At 36.6% G+C, this 20,697-nt stretch overlaps 1 protein-coding gene across 3 annotated transcripts in view; it reads right to left on the bottom strand.

The window, feature by feature from the left end:
* REV3L (REV3 like, DNA directed polymerase zeta catalytic subunit) overlaps positions 1-20,697 on the bottom strand; it is a 127,042-nt gene that overhangs the window by 9,441 nt on the left and 96,904 nt on the right. For all 3 annotated transcript variants that reach the window (XM_075046782.1, XM_075046783.1, XM_075046784.1), the window contains 9 exons: positions 14,829-14,944; positions 9,598-9,716; positions 8,842-8,960; positions 7,685-7,826; positions 4,516-4,760; positions 3,409-3,517; positions 2,325-2,531; positions 1,576-1,685; positions 397-511 (listed from right to left, as the gene is read on the bottom strand). In XM_075046782.1, the coding sequence (XP_074902883.1) occupies positions 397-511; positions 1,576-1,685; positions 2,325-2,531; positions 3,409-3,517; positions 4,516-4,760; positions 7,685-7,826; positions 8,842-8,960; positions 9,598-9,716; positions 14,829-14,944 (1,282 nt within the window). The remainder of the gene's footprint in view (positions 1-396; positions 512-1,575; positions 1,686-2,324; positions 2,532-3,408; positions 3,518-4,515; positions 4,761-7,684; positions 7,827-8,841; positions 8,961-9,597; positions 9,717-14,828; positions 14,945-20,697) is intronic.

The raw sequence follows: 20,697 nt of genomic DNA, 5'->3' as shown, positions 1-20,697 counted from the left end.
AGGTTTGTAATTAATGCACTGGAATAATTTCAAGGCATGGTGTACATTTTCTTTACCAAGTTGCATATGTTGGTTTGATTGTATATAATACAAAACTGAGGGAGATGTTTCCAAAAATTGATGAGACAGGAATTTCAAATTGCCTGGTGCTGTCAGCACAACCTGATGTGAAAGTAGGAATACTACTTTTTGTTGTTCACGCTGCAGCGCTTGTCTCACAAGGTCCCTGAGGCATTAAGGAACTTGCAATATACCCACAGAAAGAGTACAGCATGACTGTTGTATATCCTTATGCTATGTTAGGGTCCATAAAAATCTTTTATCTTCACTGGTTTTTTTTTTTTGGAAAACGATGTTTCCACCCAACACACTTGAAGCAAAATATTTTCCTTTTACCTTTTCAAACTTCAGTTTAACAGGTTTTGGATTTGTTGCTGTTACAGCTTCAGCAATTTCTTGACCAATCTTAAAAGACTGCTCCTTCGTGGCTCCTTTCAAGAGTACAAACATGCTACAAGAAATCAGACATAGGAAATAAGCACAAATCTGTTCAACATAGTTCCTGAAATTTATAAGCTATAGTTTCCTGGTGGCAAGGCAGGGATGTTGCTATTAATTCTGTTCCCTTCCTTTGCTAGAAAAGCCAAAAACCTGAAAAACTTCAGTGTTCAGTGTGAGATCAGGAGTGCCAAAGGCATGATGAACGCTGTGACTTTCTGGTGAGTCAGGGAACAGGACTGCTCCCAGGCACTGCAAAACTTGAGTTCTTGTGAGAGAAATGTAAAGAGCTCTGGGTACACCCTTTTTTTTCTGTTACAGGCAGCAACAGGATTTTACTTCCTTTCTCCAACAATTTTTTTTTTTTTTTGTGAAGCTACTATGAATTTAGTATCTTTGAAATTTCAAGTCTTTCATCAAATCTGGCTGAAATAGTCATTGGATTCACAAGTTATTAAGGAAGGATAGCCACAAGCTTTGTTTCCCATGGCTGAAAAATTATCCAAGTCTAGCACCAGAGATTTATATGCCTAGAGCATAGCTATTATTCAGATGAAAGATTGACTGAGAAAGGGGAGATATTTATATGATGTACTTCAGGCAGCCTAATCATATCTTTGTATGCTCTGGTGACTGCTTCTGAATTGTATCCACTTTTGAAGCTTAAAATAGTGCCTTCCTCTAAGTATTAACATGCAATGCCTACTATATTGTAAATACTCTGTTTTCCAAAATAAAAATGACATCAGAAAGAGGCACAAAAATACTCATTTGATAAGCAGGACTTACATTGATTCACACCTCAAAAAATATTATTTCCCCCCCCCCTCTTCCTGTTTCACATTATTTTCAAAAGAAAGAAAACCCTCAGAGTGCTTTCTAAAAGTCCAAAAAGAAACTCCAAGAAAATAAATATTATTTACTTTGCATTTTATGCAAGACATTAAGCAGCACCCCAAAGAGGGTCCACGTACTCTTTCAGTATCATAACCTCCCCTTGTTGAGACAGAAGAAAAACTGTATCTAGGAAGAACCACTATGACTTTAAAACATCATAAGAAGCAGACAATTAATTACCTGTCAGTATCACCATACACAACGTGAGCACCCCATTTTTTTGTATCATTCACCAGTTTTATAGCACGCTCCAACGTTTCTCTGGCTTTGTGGACAATGCTATCACCAACCTGCAAAGTTAAAGATATATTGAAAATCTTTATTCTACTGCTAAACCCAACATAGTCTAACCTTGCTTGATCTGTTAATGAAAATTACTATATTGAGACAATGTATTTTATTTAATGGTTTAAATGCATATAATAAATAAAAAGGTTGCTTACATTACCCCAAAATAGCAAGAATTAAAGGAAGGGCAATGAAAAATTATTAAGAATTAAAATAAAGAAAAATTTGGTTTAAACTTATTTAGGCATATTAAAAGTGTAAGAAGCAGGACAAGATCGCTTAGGATCATTTTCTCTGGTTTTTGGATTCTGCTGATTCCTCCTTTTATGAAAACTATGAAACAGTTACAATGTTTTATTTTATTTCCACTATTAGAATTGTAATTCAATCTACCTTTGGAGAGAGTTCTATAGAAATGCCAACTCCAAATGCTCTTTTATAGGAAGAAGAAAAATAAGGCTTTTTGTTTTTTAAAAGGATCACAAATCTCAAGTTGCTGATTTTCAGTACTACAAATAAAACAGCTTTTATGAAGGTATTTAGATTAAATATATTTCATATAATAATACTGTGTTATCTGACTATACTTTACTAATGTGTCTTTTCCACAGTTTTTCTGCATTTTTATCTGCAACCCTTACCTCAGTACACGGCATTCTCCCAGAAAAATTAGCAGCAGTATAACCAAAGGTAAAATTAGCTATAAATTTAAGACCCAACTGACGAGCTTCAAGCATTCGAGTTATAGCCTTGTCATGCTTATAGGCCTTCATTGACTGTTTCACCATTATTCTAGTCTTCAAGATTTCTTCTAGCATTCTTGGCAGCACACCCTTTCTTACTGAAGGCTGCCATAAAGGGAACAAAGAAAAAAATTACGTTAAGAAGCCCAGCCTAAACAGTTAGGAGTAAAAGCAAAACCCAGAACTGTTAGATAATCACTGTTAAGGAGACAAATTAATTAGCAAGATGCCCTAGGCACCAACGGTTTGGCTCTTCCCACAAATATTACAAGCAACCTAGAATACAGGCAAAGCTCTTAAGGGCAGGGCAAATAGCTTTTTGTTCTTTGTTTTCATCAGCCCTGCTAATGCAATGTTTAGATAACCTTATTAACTAAAACAGGACTTCAATATTTAACTGTTAATTTTCAAAATGTTAAATGCTAAAGGAATATTATCTTTTAAAAATTCTGCAAATATTCTTTACTTAAAGTTTTTGTTTTACATTAACTATATGTACGCTGGTGATTGGCTAATTATTTTTAAGAGCTCCAGGCCATATTTATTAATTCATTACAAATCAGCCAGCAGTACACATAACATAAAATGAGAACAATAGAAAGCAAGTCAGGGAGTTTCATCTCCCGAACCATGACTCCTGTTCTAGGAAAGCATTCTGCTATACAGGCAGGAGAAGAATGAAGTGTTACACACAGATAATTACTGTTTGATCCCCAAACTGCACAAGTAAAATACAGTTTAATTATAGATGAAATAAGCCTTCAGTATAAATGAAAGCATGAAGATGACATTTTATTTCCTGAACTGCCAGAAGTTCAGCACTCTGACAAATACCAAAAAACACTGGGAAATGAGTGACTGAACCTCCCCCCTTCTGTCTGCTCTTAATGCAGCAAAACATAAACTACAGTATCAATTTGATCTTAAGCTAGTCAGCCAACAGGAAGTGAAAATGCCTGTCACAGAGCACTAATATCATTACCTTGACAAAAGCTACTCCACTGGGTGACACTGTGATATCATGCCTGATCTGGTAAAGTAAGTCAGGAGGTACTCTGAGAGATGTACAGCCAAATTTGAATGCATCATATCTGATAAAGAGAAAAAATAAATATGAAGACAATTCATTCATTTACAGCCTGATCAAACAAAAGCATCAACTTACATTAAAATGCTGATAATGCCAGCAAGGATAGAATCACAATTATAATCTCAGGTATAAACAAACATATCACAATTTAAAATTTCTTAGCTACATGCAAAAGGCTCTAGGAAGAAAGTAGTAATAAATGGCTAAATTCCAATAAATGCGTAATTTATCAATTCTGTTCTGCATTAATGCATTATTTCCAAATGCTGAGTTAGTAGAGGCACATACTCATACTGTAATCCCCTATGGAAACCACGAATGTTTACCAAGTAACACATTGCATATATTTTTGTCTTACAAATCAGAATTTCAAATCAAAAACTTGAAAGCCTGATAGTGACACCTAGCAATCATCGCATGCATCTTCCCATTTATTTTATAGAGGTAATTATAATGAGCAATGAGATTTTTTTCCAATTAACAGAATTACTGTTAAGCTCAGTAAGAGATGCTACACAGAATAACTCATTCTATCTTTTCGTTTTGAATAGTTAAGACCAGAGTGAACTACAACTGTTAAAAGAGAACAACAACAATTTATTAACATACAGAATAATACTAGTCCAGTTTTGAAAATAGGTAGTGGATTTATCTAACATTTTAACTTATTCTGAAGCAATATTGAAAACCAGCATCACCATAATAATGGAACAGGTGTACACACATGCACATACAGAGTTAATCTTTTTTTTAAACAGAACAGAGTCTAATTCTGCATTTAATTTAAAATACATATTGATGTGACTATTTGTATGTGTTTGTCTGTGTATACACACATGCACACAGGGTAGATCTTTATCATCTCTATTGTGTAACAGAAAATGGTGCTATTCATACACGCCCATTGTTTCCAATGACAACCAAGGGTTCTCAGTAGCTTAGAAAAGATGCTAAAGTCTCTATGGAATCAAAGTTTGAGAGAAAAGAATAACAACTTACTTTCCTAGGTTTTCAACATGTCCCAGGCAGGTTGAAAAACAGTAGTTGTATGCTATCACAATGGAAGGATACAATGACTGGAAATCTAATACAAGAACAGCATTGCTGTAGAAGCGGGATTCTGGCTCCATTATTAAGGGAACACATTGCAGGGCTTTCATTTGAGCTCGCTGCTGGACACTGGGTGTCACAGGAATATAATTCATTGGCTTTGCAACACGCAGCATCATAGACTCCACACGATACTGCAAAACAGTTTGGATATAATCATTATAATTTAAAAAATAAAGAATAAATATGGGTGTATTAAAACTGTGTAAATACACACTTACATTTCCTGAATTTAAAGTACAGACAACTAGTTTTCCAAAATAAATAGCCATACTCTTACTTTTAATGTATATTTTCTATCACATATAGTGGAACTTTTCCATGTGTTTCCTCATCGTTTAGCCCTAGTCATTGAAAATCAAGAACTTCTAATTTTTATCTATGGAAAAAAATAACATCCAGCTCAGGTTAAAAAAATAAACATCCAACAGGCTGCAACGATATATACGGATGGCCATGCTACAGCCAGTGAACAAGCATTTGCTAAGCTGTATTTTTATTAGGTTTGCAAACATTGAAGAAAAAGTGTAATATGCAGTTGACGAACATCTTCTGTAAGAATTTGCACAGCAATTTTATTTCAACATTTGGGAAAACAGAGAAATGACATGCAAGTTGTGTAAGTTGATAATTGTGCCTCCAAGCTTTTGACCATGAGAAGTAACTAGAATGTACTTGGCAGCAAGAGAACCAAGGGACGAATCTAAGCCGGCCCATTTCAAAAGTCTGCTGCTTTGCACTGGGCATCATGCTTTCTCCCTGATGATGCCACAAGTTGTACAGGAAGCATAAAATAACAAAAAGTTTAAGAACTTTCAGCTTGTTCAAGACACCACAAAATGTCATCTGTGGAGGTAGCAAGATGAGAAAAAGCCAGCACTTACAGCCAGGTATTCACTGTGTCCATTCACAGTTAAAAACAGAATAGGTGAAAATTACATACATGGGTGGCAAAGGACTGAAAATCCAAAAATATCAAAGAACAATCCTATATAATCCTAAGATCCTGTGCTTTGTCAGCAACTAAATCACTATTCAAAAGCCCTCTGCTTGACACACTACATATTCAGTCATTGTACTGAATGGGTTAGGTATAATTTCTTTAACTGTGATGTTATAAATGAACTTACACAACCAACAGCTTTAACAAGACCCTGGCATCTTACGAACAGGTTGAGGTTTGAAAGTGTAGTTATGCTGCTGCAAAAGCTGCTGCTGCCTTGCACTAACTGCACACTAATTTGTGTCCAGCGCTCAGATGTGTGATGAGGTGGTCAGGGACTGGATCTGGCAAGAGCTAGTGTTTGTTTGTTTGTTTGTTTGTTTTCTTTCTTCTTTTTCTCCTAGTTTTTAGCAAGTTCTTCAAGCATCTGACTAATAATCTGTATGCCTATGACCATCTCCTGTTAGATTTGTTTAGTCTACTAGGGTATATTCAAGATAGCTTAATAAAATAAAAGAAAAAATAACTTAAAATATCTGAAATCTGTTCTTAGTACTATTCCATTTTAACATCTTTTTCAGCTGAGGAGAAAAGAAATATCTTCATAAAAGGTAGTGGTGATTCTTCTGAGTAAAAAAAAATAATTATGTAAGGTGACTGGGAATTGTTGCAACTGCCATTTTTGTGATCTAGAAAGTTTCAATGGAAACAAAATATACGTGCACAGAAGGAAAGAGAAAAGAACAGTCAGGATAGAAAATGCAGCATGTTTCTGTTGCTCACTCCCACTCACAGCCATTTGAGAAAATGACAGGCAGAACAGTCTTTGTGGGCTGCAATCAAGACAGTTTAAGCATATCTATGCTGGCAGTATGCCAGTTCCACCCTCCCTGTCCCTAACTGTGCATTTCTCTTCCCTTGCTCCAACAGCGGTACTTCTCTGATAACACGGTAAAACAGATCAGGGAGCTAAACTGGCAAATACCTATTGAATGCCACCACGGTTCTGCTGACAGTGCTGTCCCTGCCCCCCGCCCCCCCCCCCCCCCCGCTTCCCCCCACAAATATAAGGCCAATACCAGCAAAACTGACAAGAACCTGCACTGGGTCAAGAGATTACAAGCGCAACTGCAGCCAAAGGAAAAAAGGTGGCAACATTTTTAAATTGGGTTGAATCATTAAGGAACTGCAGCTTCAGACACTCCCATTTCTGGCTTAAGACAATGCTGGTCTGTTTAGGACATTATTTTTTAACTTGTCTTTTTGTCCACCCGAGTTGGCAAAATAATCAATCCTGGTCAGCTCAGCTACATGTCTATTAAAACAGAAAGCAGAAAGATGGTAGGAAAGAATTATGGTGGGAAAGAAGACGACAACAGAAGAGCAGATGTGAGCCAGAGTAGTTGTCTCTCATTTCAGGTGCTGTTCAGGGCTCAGGTGAAGCCATGAAAACAGTCTGGTTAGCCTAGTCACTCAGAACCTGGGCAAGGAAAGCCTTTGGTACAACTGCAGACTGCTGGGGTCTCAAAGAAAGAGTAGCGTAAATCTCACTCTGTCCTGCTCCCTTTCCCTCTGATGCTAGTACCAAAATAACAGAACCACACACAACTTGCATGACACATGTACTTAATAAAGTCAGAACCCTTCTTGTCTTATCATCAAATCTCACCTAGAGGTCTGCTTCACAGGAAATGTGACTTAGAATACATTCAATGCAGCTTTGTCTGTCCTGCAAGAAAATAATCTCATCTTTCTAAAATGTGCTCAATTATATTTCTTAATGTTTTAAAAAACATTCATTTTCACTCATCTAAGTGTGAAAAATACCAGCTCAAAGGGAAAACTTAGTGCTCCTAAAGTCTGTAGAAGAGACTCACTGGCATGATTACTGGGAACTCTATTTTTAACAGCCATTTTTAATCTCCAAGACTAACCATTCAATCCATTATTACTGCTTTTGAATTGCCTTTCTTTACGTTTCAATTTCATGTTATGCAAAACAGTCTTTTGCGATGTTACAAAAATACATATACTGACTGAAAAGATACTGAAGAACTAAAACATTTTGTAAAGACTATTTTGCTTTTGTGAAGTGTAAGGAAAACTAGATCTTACCTGGGAGCCTCTTGTTAATACATGTAAGAACTGAATGCCAAAAAGTCGCGCCATTTCACTTGTTCTGTCAATCAAATCCAGTTTGTCTAACAACTGGAGATTCCCACGGACCCGGCTAACATAATGATCAACCATTTTCCACCTGTGAAAGTGAACGCCTCATTATAAACAATCAGGAAAGTGCTGCTCTTTCTACTAAGAAAAATGTATTTTTTATGATAACTTGTTACAAACTAGCAAATAAAATTTCCCCTAGGATATTTTCATATGGCTCTTTCAAAAATGTGGTGCACATAAACATACACTTACGGATTCTAAAGATATACACAAAATGTGTTACAGCAAACTACTGTTAAGGAATCTCTCTCAATGACATAATATATCCTGTTATCCTTACTGCCCTAAAGGATTACTGAAACAGAAACTTGAGTTTCTTCATCTGTTTACATGTTTTTTTATAACCAAGTAGACTTTTGTGGAAACATCCTTCTGTATTAAAAGAATACCTATCTCAGTTGAACATAAATTTATAATTTCAGCACAAAACCAAGTTTCCACATAGTTGAAAAGTACCAAACTTTTATAGAAATTATAAGTATGTCACAAATGACGTTCAGCTCAGTACTCATTTTTATGAATTGTTCATATCACACAATACCAGATCACTCCAAGGAAGAATGAAGCCCAGTGTGATACGTGTCATATAAAGGTATTTTTATGCAGCTACTAATTACTGTCTTAACATCTTGCACACTGTTTTGTACTATTTTTAAGCCTAGCTTGGTTGACATGCACTGTGAAGTAAAACAGAAACCTCACAGTTCATTAAAAGTCCTTCTGATTAATAGTATATACAAAATAAAGATGTTACAGAACATCAAAATAGTACATCTATTCAGATATGTTGAAATTGTAACTGAAAATATTTTGGTTTTGTGTAAACAGAAAAATACACAAAGATGAAATATTGAGGGTATAACTACAGAACAGAACATAGCAGAACAGCAGAGTAAATAAGCTCATGTTGTTACATATAGACTGTTCTAGTACCTGAGCTAAATTGATTATTTCTTCCTATGCTGACTTTAGCTTATACCTATCAATATTAAGAATCTGGCCTTAAAAAGAACAAACAAAATGGATTAATAGATCATTACCTGTAGACATCTGCCTTATTATCAAACCAATCAGACAAAACTCGGAAAGTAAATAAAGGAAAACGTTGATGAAGAACATGAAAGCCCACGTTTTCAAAAGTGTAATTCATTAGATTCACCTAGAAAAACACAGAGTATATGTTAACATGCATGATGTCTTTCATAGTCAAAGAAATGTCTACTTTTTGAAAACTGTAACAACTAGACTTACTTTTTATTAGTATTCTTTGCTAAAAAGGTAAACATTTATACTTAGAAGTCCCTTACTATTTACAGGTCAAGAAAGAATATCCCTCATCAATTGAAAAGAATATGCAGAATTAAGTAGATCACAAAGATCAGGTCTGAATTTGGTCAGAACAAGATTTGTAAAGACTGAACCATTTGAGTATTAAATGTAAGCTCATAAACACCAAAACAATGAGTAAGTCTGACACCTTAAAATAAGTTCAAGTATTTAATTTAGTAAAAGCACCATACTAGACAAATTGCTAAAACTGGTAAGTTGTTCTCAAAACCCACAAAGAAGTGAAAAGAAATATCATTAAGAAACATTACTGAAAGATAAGGGCTTCAGTATTTTACATTTTAGTGATATGCAAAATCCATTCTCACAAAGTGGCAGACTGCTCTATTTGAAAAGGTGTACAAATAAAGAACAAAAAGTTACATAAATTACATGAAATTTTCAACAAAGTCTACAATAATTAAAAAAACCCCTGTAAGTCAAATACATTAACCTTTTAAAAACTTTACCTCATGTCTCATCATTCTCCAAATATTTAAGATAATTCGGCCAACAATATTTATTTCACTCATTGTATCCGATCCATATTCATCCAGCTCAGCTGCAAATCTGTTCTCTTTCTTTTCATCTAAAGACATGGAAAGAAAATATATTTAGACAAGTTATAGGACATCAAGACCAGATCAAGCTATCCCTCTCCCAATTTGAGCTCTCTAGAAAAGAATTCATAAAGACTGTTACTGATTGCACAAGATTATTTATTTACCAGTCTTCCACACAATCTCTAAATAAAACTCCCCCAGGTTCTTCCTCTCTTGCACATCCCTCTGAAGAGAACTCTTACTTTGGTTTCATTGAAATGGTGTCCATGGCAATATATTCTCTATAGTGAATATATTGGTTAAGCAATGCTGAATGTTACTTGAGAGCTAGCTGCATGCGCACTAGTGCACAACATAAAAGTGATTTCTGCCCTAAAGAGTTTATAACTCAAGGCTTTACTTGTAATGATCTTACACAGTTGGAACCAGGTCATGGGAGAGAAAACTCAGCGCCTTTTCATACAGTAAAAGCAAACCCACCGCAGTGGGAGCAGGTAGACATGAGTTCTGGATAGCACGAACGGAGAGAGAAGGAAATAGGAAGGAACAAATGCAGAGGCAGAAGCAGCACTCTGAATCTTTCTGCAAGACAGCGGTGACTACAGTACAGGAAAGATACCCTCTTTTGCCATCCTTGGTTTTTTTCAGGCTTTGAAATACTACAACACAAGAGAAGACAGTCTTTTTGGTACACTTTTCTTGAAACTGTCTTTTTTTCAGTCAACCTAAGGCTACAGTTTTGGTATTCTTTCCTAAGTTTACATATGTACAACACAAGTTAAAATTCAATATGAAAACACACTGTATTATTTGATCCTCCAGTCTTGTTCCTTCTTATTAGTTTAATGGAAGAGAAAGCACTTTGAGGCAATTTTCCTACAATTCTAAATCCATACCCATTTTTCAACTGTTGGTTGTGTACTCTGCCACTATTCATTTATCAGATAACCCTGTACAGTACCTTATTAATAAAAAGCAGAACGTTTTGGACAGAGTGTATAGAAGTGTGGATACATAATGCTTTGCAATAATGATCAGAACTTAGCAATTAGTTCCCCAGACAGCCATGAAGCACATTTACCCTTGAAGACAGAAGTAAAAATTGCCTGATATTCTGCAGAACTGCTGTGAAACAACATAATACAGACTAACTTCATATGTTGATCTTTCAAATGTGTGTATCAGTCAAAATATGGTTAAGAAAGCCTATTTGTCATTTCCTGACCTTATCAATAAATCACAGAGCCTTGACAAAATTTAGCAGACCTTTCATACACTTTATCAAAATGCATACCATTTTTTAGCCTCCTTATTGTTTCAGATTTTTAAGGAGGAAAAATAGCAGTTTCTCTTTTCACGCTTGGGTGGAAAAAAGCCCCACAAGCAGCAACATTTTTGCTTCTGCTCTTTTACATTTCCACATGCTGGATCTCCTGCAAAAGTGAGAGACCTACTTTTTTTTTTTCCCCCTCCTCAATTTTTGTTTTTTATTAGAAGGAGAAACTATCAGTTACCTCTACCTTCTGCAGTGTCATCCTAGTTCTCTTGTTCTCTCATGACTTGTTTAGGATATTCCCTATGTTTCTTAAGTTTGCTTCATATCTTGCTGGTAAAGACAGGCAACAAAGTATAATGCAGTCACAAAAGAGACCCACTGCCCCGATGAACAAGGGACTCTGCATGTGATGAGCATCACAAAATTACAAAACCCCATAGTGCTCCACAACTGGTGTGGGGAATATATCACTAGAACCACATGAGCGTCTTTGGAAACAAAGTTGTTAAGAAGCAGAACTGGACATTCTTCCTATCTTTCCAGTGCATAAGACGAAATAAAAAGAAGTTTCCTCATCCTCTGTTACCCACTCCCTAACACTGAGCTGTGATGCAAAGGAGGAAACAGGAGGCCACAGTGCACACACAAAAAAATGCCACTACGCACAGGCACAGTACTCACTTCTCTTGTGGTGTGTCCTAATGACTTATGAATAGTTCACTTGTAAATGGCAGAGGCAGCACCAGACTCAGCCAATAAAGCAAAACCAGAGAGAAGTCCAGCTTTCTTTTTGTTAAGTTGAAATCACAGGAAAGGGAAGGAAAAGTACCTTCCATCTTTATTTCAATAGGAGGAAAGAGGAGCATACTGCTTGAAGGAGCACTTCCTGTTCTGAAAATACAGCATGTGAAGAAGGGAGGGAAATATGAAGCATAGGGGTTGGAAAAGCAAGAGGAACATAGATGGGGTCAAAACCATGGACAAGGAGGCCACAAAGCAACAGAGAACACAACACTTGTACGTTTATGGTCATGCATGCAAGCCCACACTTATGGCATGACATTTTTGGGAGGAGCTCATCAGTGTGAACATTTCCTTGTCTTTCTCCTGCAGTTCAGTCAAAAAAGAATAATTACTTACCTTACAAAAACACTAGTTCTTAGAAACATTGTAAGTGTTATGTATTCCAATTCTGGGTGTGCATCCATCACCTGGCACAAGAACATCTGTATTATGAATACCAGTGCTGTGGAAATCATGCCTATGTCCTGCATGCCCACTCAAACTTTATGTCCAAAGATGTTAAGGACTACAACCCTAGTTTCCTTCACTAGAACTGAAGCCATGTTGTGTGGGACATCATAGTTGTAGGGAAGGAATACTGCGAAATACATAGGGACATCACTATTAAGAACCATACAGTTCCCAGAGAAGTAACCTTTCTTCTTTGAGGAACTCTTCATGTGTATCCCAATTCCAGTAACTTGAACAACAGCTTATGCCATGAAGATGGGTACTATCGAGAGCTTTGCTGATGTACATGTTGATTCTGCATCAACTACAGTGCAGACATAGCTGTCCTGCAAGACGAGAGCTGTGTCTCAGCCTTTGAGAACAAAAGCAGACACATTAGTTACCTGTCCCAAACTGAAGAGATTGTTCAGCCATACTTCCACAGTAGAGGAGTAAACTTTTGTGATCTTTGGAGGTTTAAGAAACCTTTGACTGCAAGACTTGCCATTCCTCTTACCAAAGACATTGCAAATCTTGAGGTGTAAGGGGTCAGGAGTTTTTCTGAACACCCTTCAATACCTCTGAAGACTGTACCCAGAGGCATTATTATTGCAACCAGTGTATCATCTCAATTTGAGCCATCAGGGGAATTTAATAACAAGGTTCATGCAATCAGTAATTATTCCTGAAGAAAAAAAATTGAGACCTTTGTGCTGAAGAAGAAAACTTGTGACCTTTGATGGCCAATTCATATTTAAACTGTCATGTGTTCCTGTTTTCATATATTAAGTATTTAAAAATTCACCAAGGTCCAGCTGCCAACAACTTTAAAGTGAAGATGCAAATTTGTTCTTATGTTTTCTTGTCCCTGGGAGGTCCCTATAACTCAGACCTTTTCTAAACAGATCACAGGTATCAAAAGCATCAAAAGATTTTGAAGGCATCAAGAGTGCACAAATATTCAAACCTCAAGGAAGGAGTATGTGAACATAGCTCTTCTAAAACATCATGTTCTCCTGGCCAGGCACACAGGATGCCAACATAAAAGATGGTATTGCTATGTTGGGTAAGCCCAAAGACGCAACGAGCACAGTATCGTGTTCTATCAAGTACCCAAAAGCAGATGCTTCAAGAACAGGGGAAGCAGCTATTGACAATCTCTCTAGAACTCTCCCAGCTTCTAACTGTTTGCAGCTTCCTGGGCCAGACATTATTTTCACGTATATAATAGTTCCCAATGGATTTTTTTTCCCAAGAATTTATCTCCTCTGAAAGTAACATATGCTTTAAGCATTTGTACTACCTTGTGGCAAGGAACTCAACAGTTCAACAACCCAGGGGTGAAAAATGAACTCCTATTCTGTAGTTGCTATTTGCTAGCTTCATTTGATGATTTCTGGTTCTTGCCAATCCATATTTCCCTTTATATCCCTCAATATTTCATAGGCTTTTACCTTCCTTACCCAGTTTTGTCTCTTCTGGAATCCTAACTTACTAAATTATTAGACACATTTGGATTACCCTTCTCATCTTTACCAGTTCTCCTGTATCCATTTTGAGGGGGGAAAACTTATGAAGAGGCTAGAACCACAGTATTTGAGGTGCAAGCACACTACAGATTTTGACGTTTACATTCACTGTTCTGTATTTTCCTTGCTCCATAATTCCTAATATTTCATTTATTTTTTCAACCATTACAGGGTAACAGGATCAAGTTTTTAATAGGACAATCACAGGAAAGCACTTCTTATTTCATGGCTATTTAGTTTCTGTACAGATCTTTGGCAAGAGCCCTGATAAAAGCAGCTTTTTCAATTGTTTTGATTTTTAAAATCCTATCTCCCTCATCCACATCTTCTTGATGACTGCGAAGAGCTACAACAAATTTTTGAGACAGTTTTTAATTTTACAAAGTCATCTTGACTCTTCTCAGGTGCAACACATTTATATAGCTGTTCACTAACTGCATTCTTCAGAATGACAGCTTCTATTGATTGCCTAAGTTTAGACACTAAGCTTACCACTCTCCTGGAAAACTTTCCCCAGGTTTTCAAGAAAAAAAACGAAACAGGTCTTTTTCCAAATGTTGGAGGAAAGCATCAGCACTTGGACCAGTAAAACTTGCCCACCATACAAGAATGGCTATTGAAAGTAAGGATTTTATTACAGAGGTGCTGACCAAGATGAGTGCTGCTCAGGAGCATCTTTATGTCCTTGTATCCCAGTCAGATAAACCACAAACGATGATTATGGTAGGTACCCTGAACCACATACATATGACTGAAGCCAAGGAGAAACCAGAGAAAGTTTGGTAGCAGAAGCATCTCCAAGAACTGAAAACTTAACACACACGACAACTGAAAATGAGTCTAGGTTCATGGATACAGGACACACCCAGAAGTGGAATACACAAGGAATCTAAAAATTCAGAAAACACTGAAAACCAGAATCTCATTGGTATTTCAAATTTTTTTTGTGTGTGTGTGTGATTATACCTATAACAACACAACAGCAACAACAAAAAAAGAGGTCCATCTGAAGAAATACTCTGCAGTTATTTTTTTAATTTATTCATAGACTTCAACTTGTTTCTATTGGAACTGAACTGAAACCCTACACAATAACTTACCTGGCACACGAGAAATCATCTGGCATAAATCAACATTTAGTGCAGCAGCCCTCTGTAAGAGATAACCCCAGGAATGCATCTGGACTTCATAGCCTAACAAAATGTCTGGGTCATATCTAGAGAGGGGGGGGGGAAAAGGAGAATGAGATTCATATTATTTAAGAAAATATTTTCCATGAACTGAGTATGAACAGGATTACATGCTAATCATGTTGATTTTAAAGAAGAGGCAGCCACAATGGGTTTGTTTCTATGAAAGCCGCATCTGGACTAGGAAACAATATTTAAAATAGACAATATTTTAGGATTTTCAATAACATTCAACTGAAAAATTTTTTAGAAAGCTTTTTTTTTTTTAAACATACTTCTATTATTTCAGTCTTTACAAATAAAGAACAAAACCTAGGTCTAATCAGGTTTTATCAATGGAATCGGTCTGTATCGAGCATAAGCTGAAACCTAGCTACCCACACAAGACAGATGTGCAAGGAAATATAGTCCTGTCCTCAAACTTTGTTGTACTATTTTCCTTTATGAAATTGAGTAGAATTTGCTACTAGGCTACTTGAATGTTTTGCAAATAATGATGCTTCATGTGTACTGCAGTGTACTTGTAATAATCAGAAGACACTTCTGGTCCTAAATGGTGACTCTTTATCGGAAAAGTTACAATTTGCAGTTGAGAGCTGTCAAAACTGAAACATGCAGAAAAGCAACTGTATCTACCAGCTCTAATTACATACCTCTTCCTTTAAGATAACCTTCTTTCTATAAGATACACAAGAAAAACTCATTTTATGCTGTATCTCATGCCAGGTAGAAAATTTGACTGGCTCAGGTATGACAAAAAGAAAAGTCAGCACTGCCTTCTGACACAGTCACTGTCCATCTTCCAGTCAGGCTCAGAAAAGAGTTGACTAGACAGAAGGACAAACAAGGTGGCTTCAAAGTCAAAGCACAGGTAGGAATTAGCTTGGAGGAGTCTGTATCACCTACCTTTTGAGTAAGCACTATTAAAACCAGAAGTTATGATCTGATGACTTGTTGAAGGGCCAAAGAATTATTTTCTTTGGCTGGGCAGAAGGAGACTGGCCAAAGTAACATCAGAAATGTTACTTTTATAGCAAAAAAAAAAAAAAAAAAAAAAAAAAAAAAAAAGAAGCTTCATGGGGAAGAGCAGCTGCTTCTTTCAATGCAGTTCAGTCAGGGGGTTTTGAGTTCCAGCAGGCAGCATTCAATACAACTGAATGACAAAGGGGCAGCTATCAGGAGGTAGAGGACCGGACAATAAGCTGAGGGTCCTGTACCACAGTCTGTGCCCAACCCCACAACAAGATGGAGACTTGTAGACCTCAGTTTATGGGAGCAGTAGGCAGAGATCTTGGCTTATGAACAGGAACTCTGTACTTTTTGCACCCTTAAACACATCAAAAAATGCCAACATTTCCTGACTGTTGGATATAGGAGAATACCCCTTCCCTGAATCCTAAGTTAAAGCTGCATCACAGATATTACAAATGAAGCTTCAGACTTTATTGTGAAAGTGTCTTCCTTGCTTGTACGTCCCAGCCAAAGGCAGATGACAACTCACTTTGAAATAACTAACTACTCTGAGAATAGCTCCAGAAAAGAGCTTCTCCACACTTCTGCCACAGACACTAATTTTTTGTGAAAAATAAAAGGAAAAGTGTTTGAATATTCTTACTCAGCACAGCTATCTCTTTATTACACTTTGGGCTTTTGCACCAGCCAGCAAAAGTTGCAAAAATCCCTTTTACCACCTACTTCTACCTGTGAAGGAATGGTTTTGATACCATTTTTGGCTAAAGCAGAAGATTCTAAAGTTAAGTTTTTGACTTCTAGCAATCTAGAGAAAGTAAAAGATCTAGCATTTTGCATTTAGGGGGTATTTTGCTATCTGCTGTTAATGTCAAACAAATGATTCTTTGTTTTTGGAGACAGAAAATGATCATCAGGAGTGGAAGTAGTAAATTTACCTATTTTGGAAGCCTATTCTACCAGTGGTACAAACCTAAAGCTACTTGGAACAATTTATGGACAAATGAATGAAGCTAGCCTGCAGTTCCTTCCAGCAGTGGAATCAGTGTCAAAAAGAGTTATGACCACTTGCTGGCCCGCACAACATACAATGATTGCCAATTGAGGTGCCAAAATTATGAATAGCTCCATCTAAGCTTTGAAATAGAAAGGAATTATGTAATGGTTTATACAGTCATAGAATAAATGTTAAAAAAATTAACATATTTTCACATTAATTCTTGCAGCAACACTATCCTGGTCCTAGCATATTGCAAAACACTACTGATTATTTAAAATGAAGGAAGTAGTCATTTATGTTTGTATTTGAAAACTGGTTTCTCATAATTCAAAATGGAAAATACTTGTAGATTTTATGCAGGGCAAGACATTATGCAGATGGGGTTCCATGATAGATGCAAACGTGAATGAGAAACTTGTGAAGAACTGCTTATGTGGTACATAAAACAGTATTCATTATGCCAGGAATTTGCTTGCTCTTCTAAGCCTGTTCTGAACAGAAACAAGCATACTGTTTAGAAGCAGCAAGTTGCCATAGCTATATTAGCAGCTACCACCTGTGATGAAGGACAGTTGCTTTGGGTTCTTCCTTGCTCAAGTAGTGCATTACTTCTCTCACTTCCTACTTAACCAAATTTTAGTGGGCTATTACATTACAACTGCAAATACTCCTATTTGTATTGCAACTGAATACAACATTTCGTCAATTCTTGAGTTAATCTTCCTATTCTCTTTTAAGCTAATTAATAAAATGACCTCTGTAAACCATCTGTATATAAACACAAGAATTGTTTCTCTAGTATCATTCAGATGGGAAGATATTTTATAGGACAAGACATAAAACCACTTTAGTTTATCAGTTTTCAGATATATGCATTTTCTTACATAAATACATTGTCTCTAACTTAAGTATTACATATTTTTCCAACCTACATGTGAATTTACATAAAATTTTGTTAAATTTACCACCCAAAAGATTAAAAAAAAATAAAAATAAATCAATGTGCTAGTTTTGAACTCAGTCTTGCTTGTACAGGCTATTAGGGATTGCCTGTAATGGCACATTACTGAGTCACAGGGTATTACTTTACAGTACATTACTTACTCTGCTTTTCCTTCCCAACTAGCCACTGCACATTCAGTAAGGGCAGGGCCTCATTTCAACTAATTTTGGCATCTCAAGTTTTCTAAGCTGGTTTCTTTATTGTCATTGAAGACAAAAGGCCTCTTTGGGTGAACTATTCCTTATATTTCAGCCACCTCTTGCAGAATGAGATCCTATTCTTTGTTTAATGTACATGGTGATGAGGCTAGCTACTTAGACACTGACAACGAAGTATAGAAGTCTGTTTCAGTCAGATGATTCATACAAAGCTATCTACATGGAAAATCAAGGTAGAGTAGCTAGTAAATGATGAATTCAAACCCTACTGTAAATTCCCTGTAAACACAGTCTCTTAGTCTCAGTTTCCCATATTTAAAACTTGGATCCAAGTAGTATCCTTCTGAAAGCATAAAAACCAATAAACACGCTACCAGCAATTGAATTGCTCAGATACTGCAGTAAGTTACACATACATTTATTTTGTATGTATATCTGTATGCATTCACAATGTATATCCACAAAGGACTATAATTAGTATTAACAAATTTATGGATGCTTAGGTATTTCCTTAACTTCACAATCAAAATAAGTTTTGGTTAAGTGTATCCCTGAATTATCTTTGAAGGAAAAAACAAAGTAAGATTAAATTCAAGTATAACTCCTTTCCACTGAACAGCACTTGGGACCCCAAACTCCTGCACTGCAGTACGCTTAAGGTATACCTTATGCAACAGGTTTAACAGACCTATCAGATTTCTTGCACCTAACATAAGGCTCTGCTGTTTCTTGCTGTTTATTTCCTTGCTGATCAACTCCTCAATTTATGCAGCAGAAGTGCCCCCTCCTGCAGCCCAATCCCATGTACCAGCTGTACCAATGGATCAGTGTATCATTTGTTGAGGCCCCCTGTGGTATTCTTTTTGCTGTTAAAAAAGAGATGCCTGGAGCTAAAAGACGACGTTATCCCAAATGGGAAAACCAACAGGTAAACCCAAGGTTTAGCTGATGTAAGCTCGACAGAAGTCTGTCTCTGTCTCACGTTCTCTCTCCCCTTTTCACGTGGTACGACAAAGACGACAGGCTGTGAGCTAAGGAGAGGACAAGTTTTATATTTTTCATCCTCCCTTCTCACAATTTTTACAGTATACTATCCAGCTGGTCTTCATCATCAGTTTAAGCTGTTTTATTAAAAGAAATTGTAATGAGACCAGCTTTTACACCTGCAAGAAACTAGTAAGTTGTAATACTGATATTTGAAAGCTGCTGGCTAGGACTAACACAACAGGAATAAGAGGTGTGCCTGCCAACATAGTGCTCTTTTGTTAAAAGGATGGGCACTGATACTGCTTTGCATGCTGTTGCCAGTCTCTCTGCAAAGATGAAAAGCAGCATTTATACTGGCAGGATTTAAAGATGACAGCATTAGCATTCAACTCATACATGCTGCAGAGAGAAGAAATGCGATTATTTTCCTTTCTAGCTAAGTCATATGGGCTGTTATGCCATCTTTTCCTCTTTCTCATTTGATAATTTCGTGAATGAACACTGAAGCCCCCAGTTATGCCTTCCCTTCTATTATGTGTCTGGTTTTCCTCACTGCTAATTTTCTTCCAGCTAAAATTAAGAGAAAAAGGGGGAAAAAAATTTAGGCCAGACCCACAATACAGACAAAAGCAGTAATTGTGCATGGCAGCAGAACACTTGGTGACTCAAATACATAACTGAAATATCTGAAAACATTTTGCCAGTTTGCTTTGGACAATAAAAATCTATAAAGTTGATACAGGACATTAAGTAGAGATTTCTACAGGAAAATGCCACAGAAGATGATACTAGCCTGGGAAAAGAATGTTAGATTAACACATCTCGATTTTAAAAAGAAAATGTTGCTAGAGCATTTGCAGAAGAACAAATATAATGCATTGTATCCAATACAAAAAATTGATTAGCATCATACTTTACAAGAAAAACATTATACAAAATATTTAAATGTTAAGTATTAACAACTACTTAATTTACAAATGTTTTATCCCCCAAATCTTTAAGAAAAATCTTGCAACTTTATATACTCTGTTTTTGTACTTTTATCAGAAACTACTTCCATTGGGACAAAGAGCTGTGTGTGGCAGCTGAGTCTCAAGTAGCAGTGAATCTACTACTTTTTTTCAAGCCTGTCCTGTTTCCACATCCTCTGTGTGTCACAGAGATGGGGACTGTGCATTCACACATGAATTCCCCAAATTTTCCTCCTCTCATGCCGGCAGGACCAGCCCTTTTCTGCTATCTGGTATCTGCATTTACAGAAGAGTGGCACAATTTGCCTTAAAAGTGTAGGAGAGGCCCAGACATTTAATTTCTCTTTCATGGGAATCCACTGCTCCATCAGGCTTGGACATCTCTAGTTTTCCAGTGTTTTTTAAATCTCCAAGACAAATATTCTTGTAGCGTTCCCTTCCTCCTCCTCCTCCTTAAACAGCCAGCTTTCTTGTGTTTTGTACTGACTGGTTTATGGAACTATGTGAATGTGTTTATTCTTTTTGCTGCCTTTAGGTTCAGACAGAGAGGTGGTTCTGTTTTACTTTTTCAAGCAGACAGTATCTTCCAATTTTTCTCCCAACTCATTGCAGCTGACACCTTACGATAAAGAGAATGTCTATTCAAGAAGGCTGTTCAGGCACCGTGACAGAATCCTTTAGGACAGCAATA

This window comes from Buteo buteo, chromosome 15, assembly GCF_964188355.1.
Source record: "Buteo buteo chromosome 15, bButBut1.hap1.1, whole genome shotgun sequence".
Lineage (NCBI taxonomy): Eukaryota > Metazoa > Chordata > Aves > Accipitriformes > Accipitridae > Buteo > Buteo buteo.
Note: the sequence above shows the minus strand (reverse complement) of the source record. Positions and strands in the feature narration are given on the sequence as shown.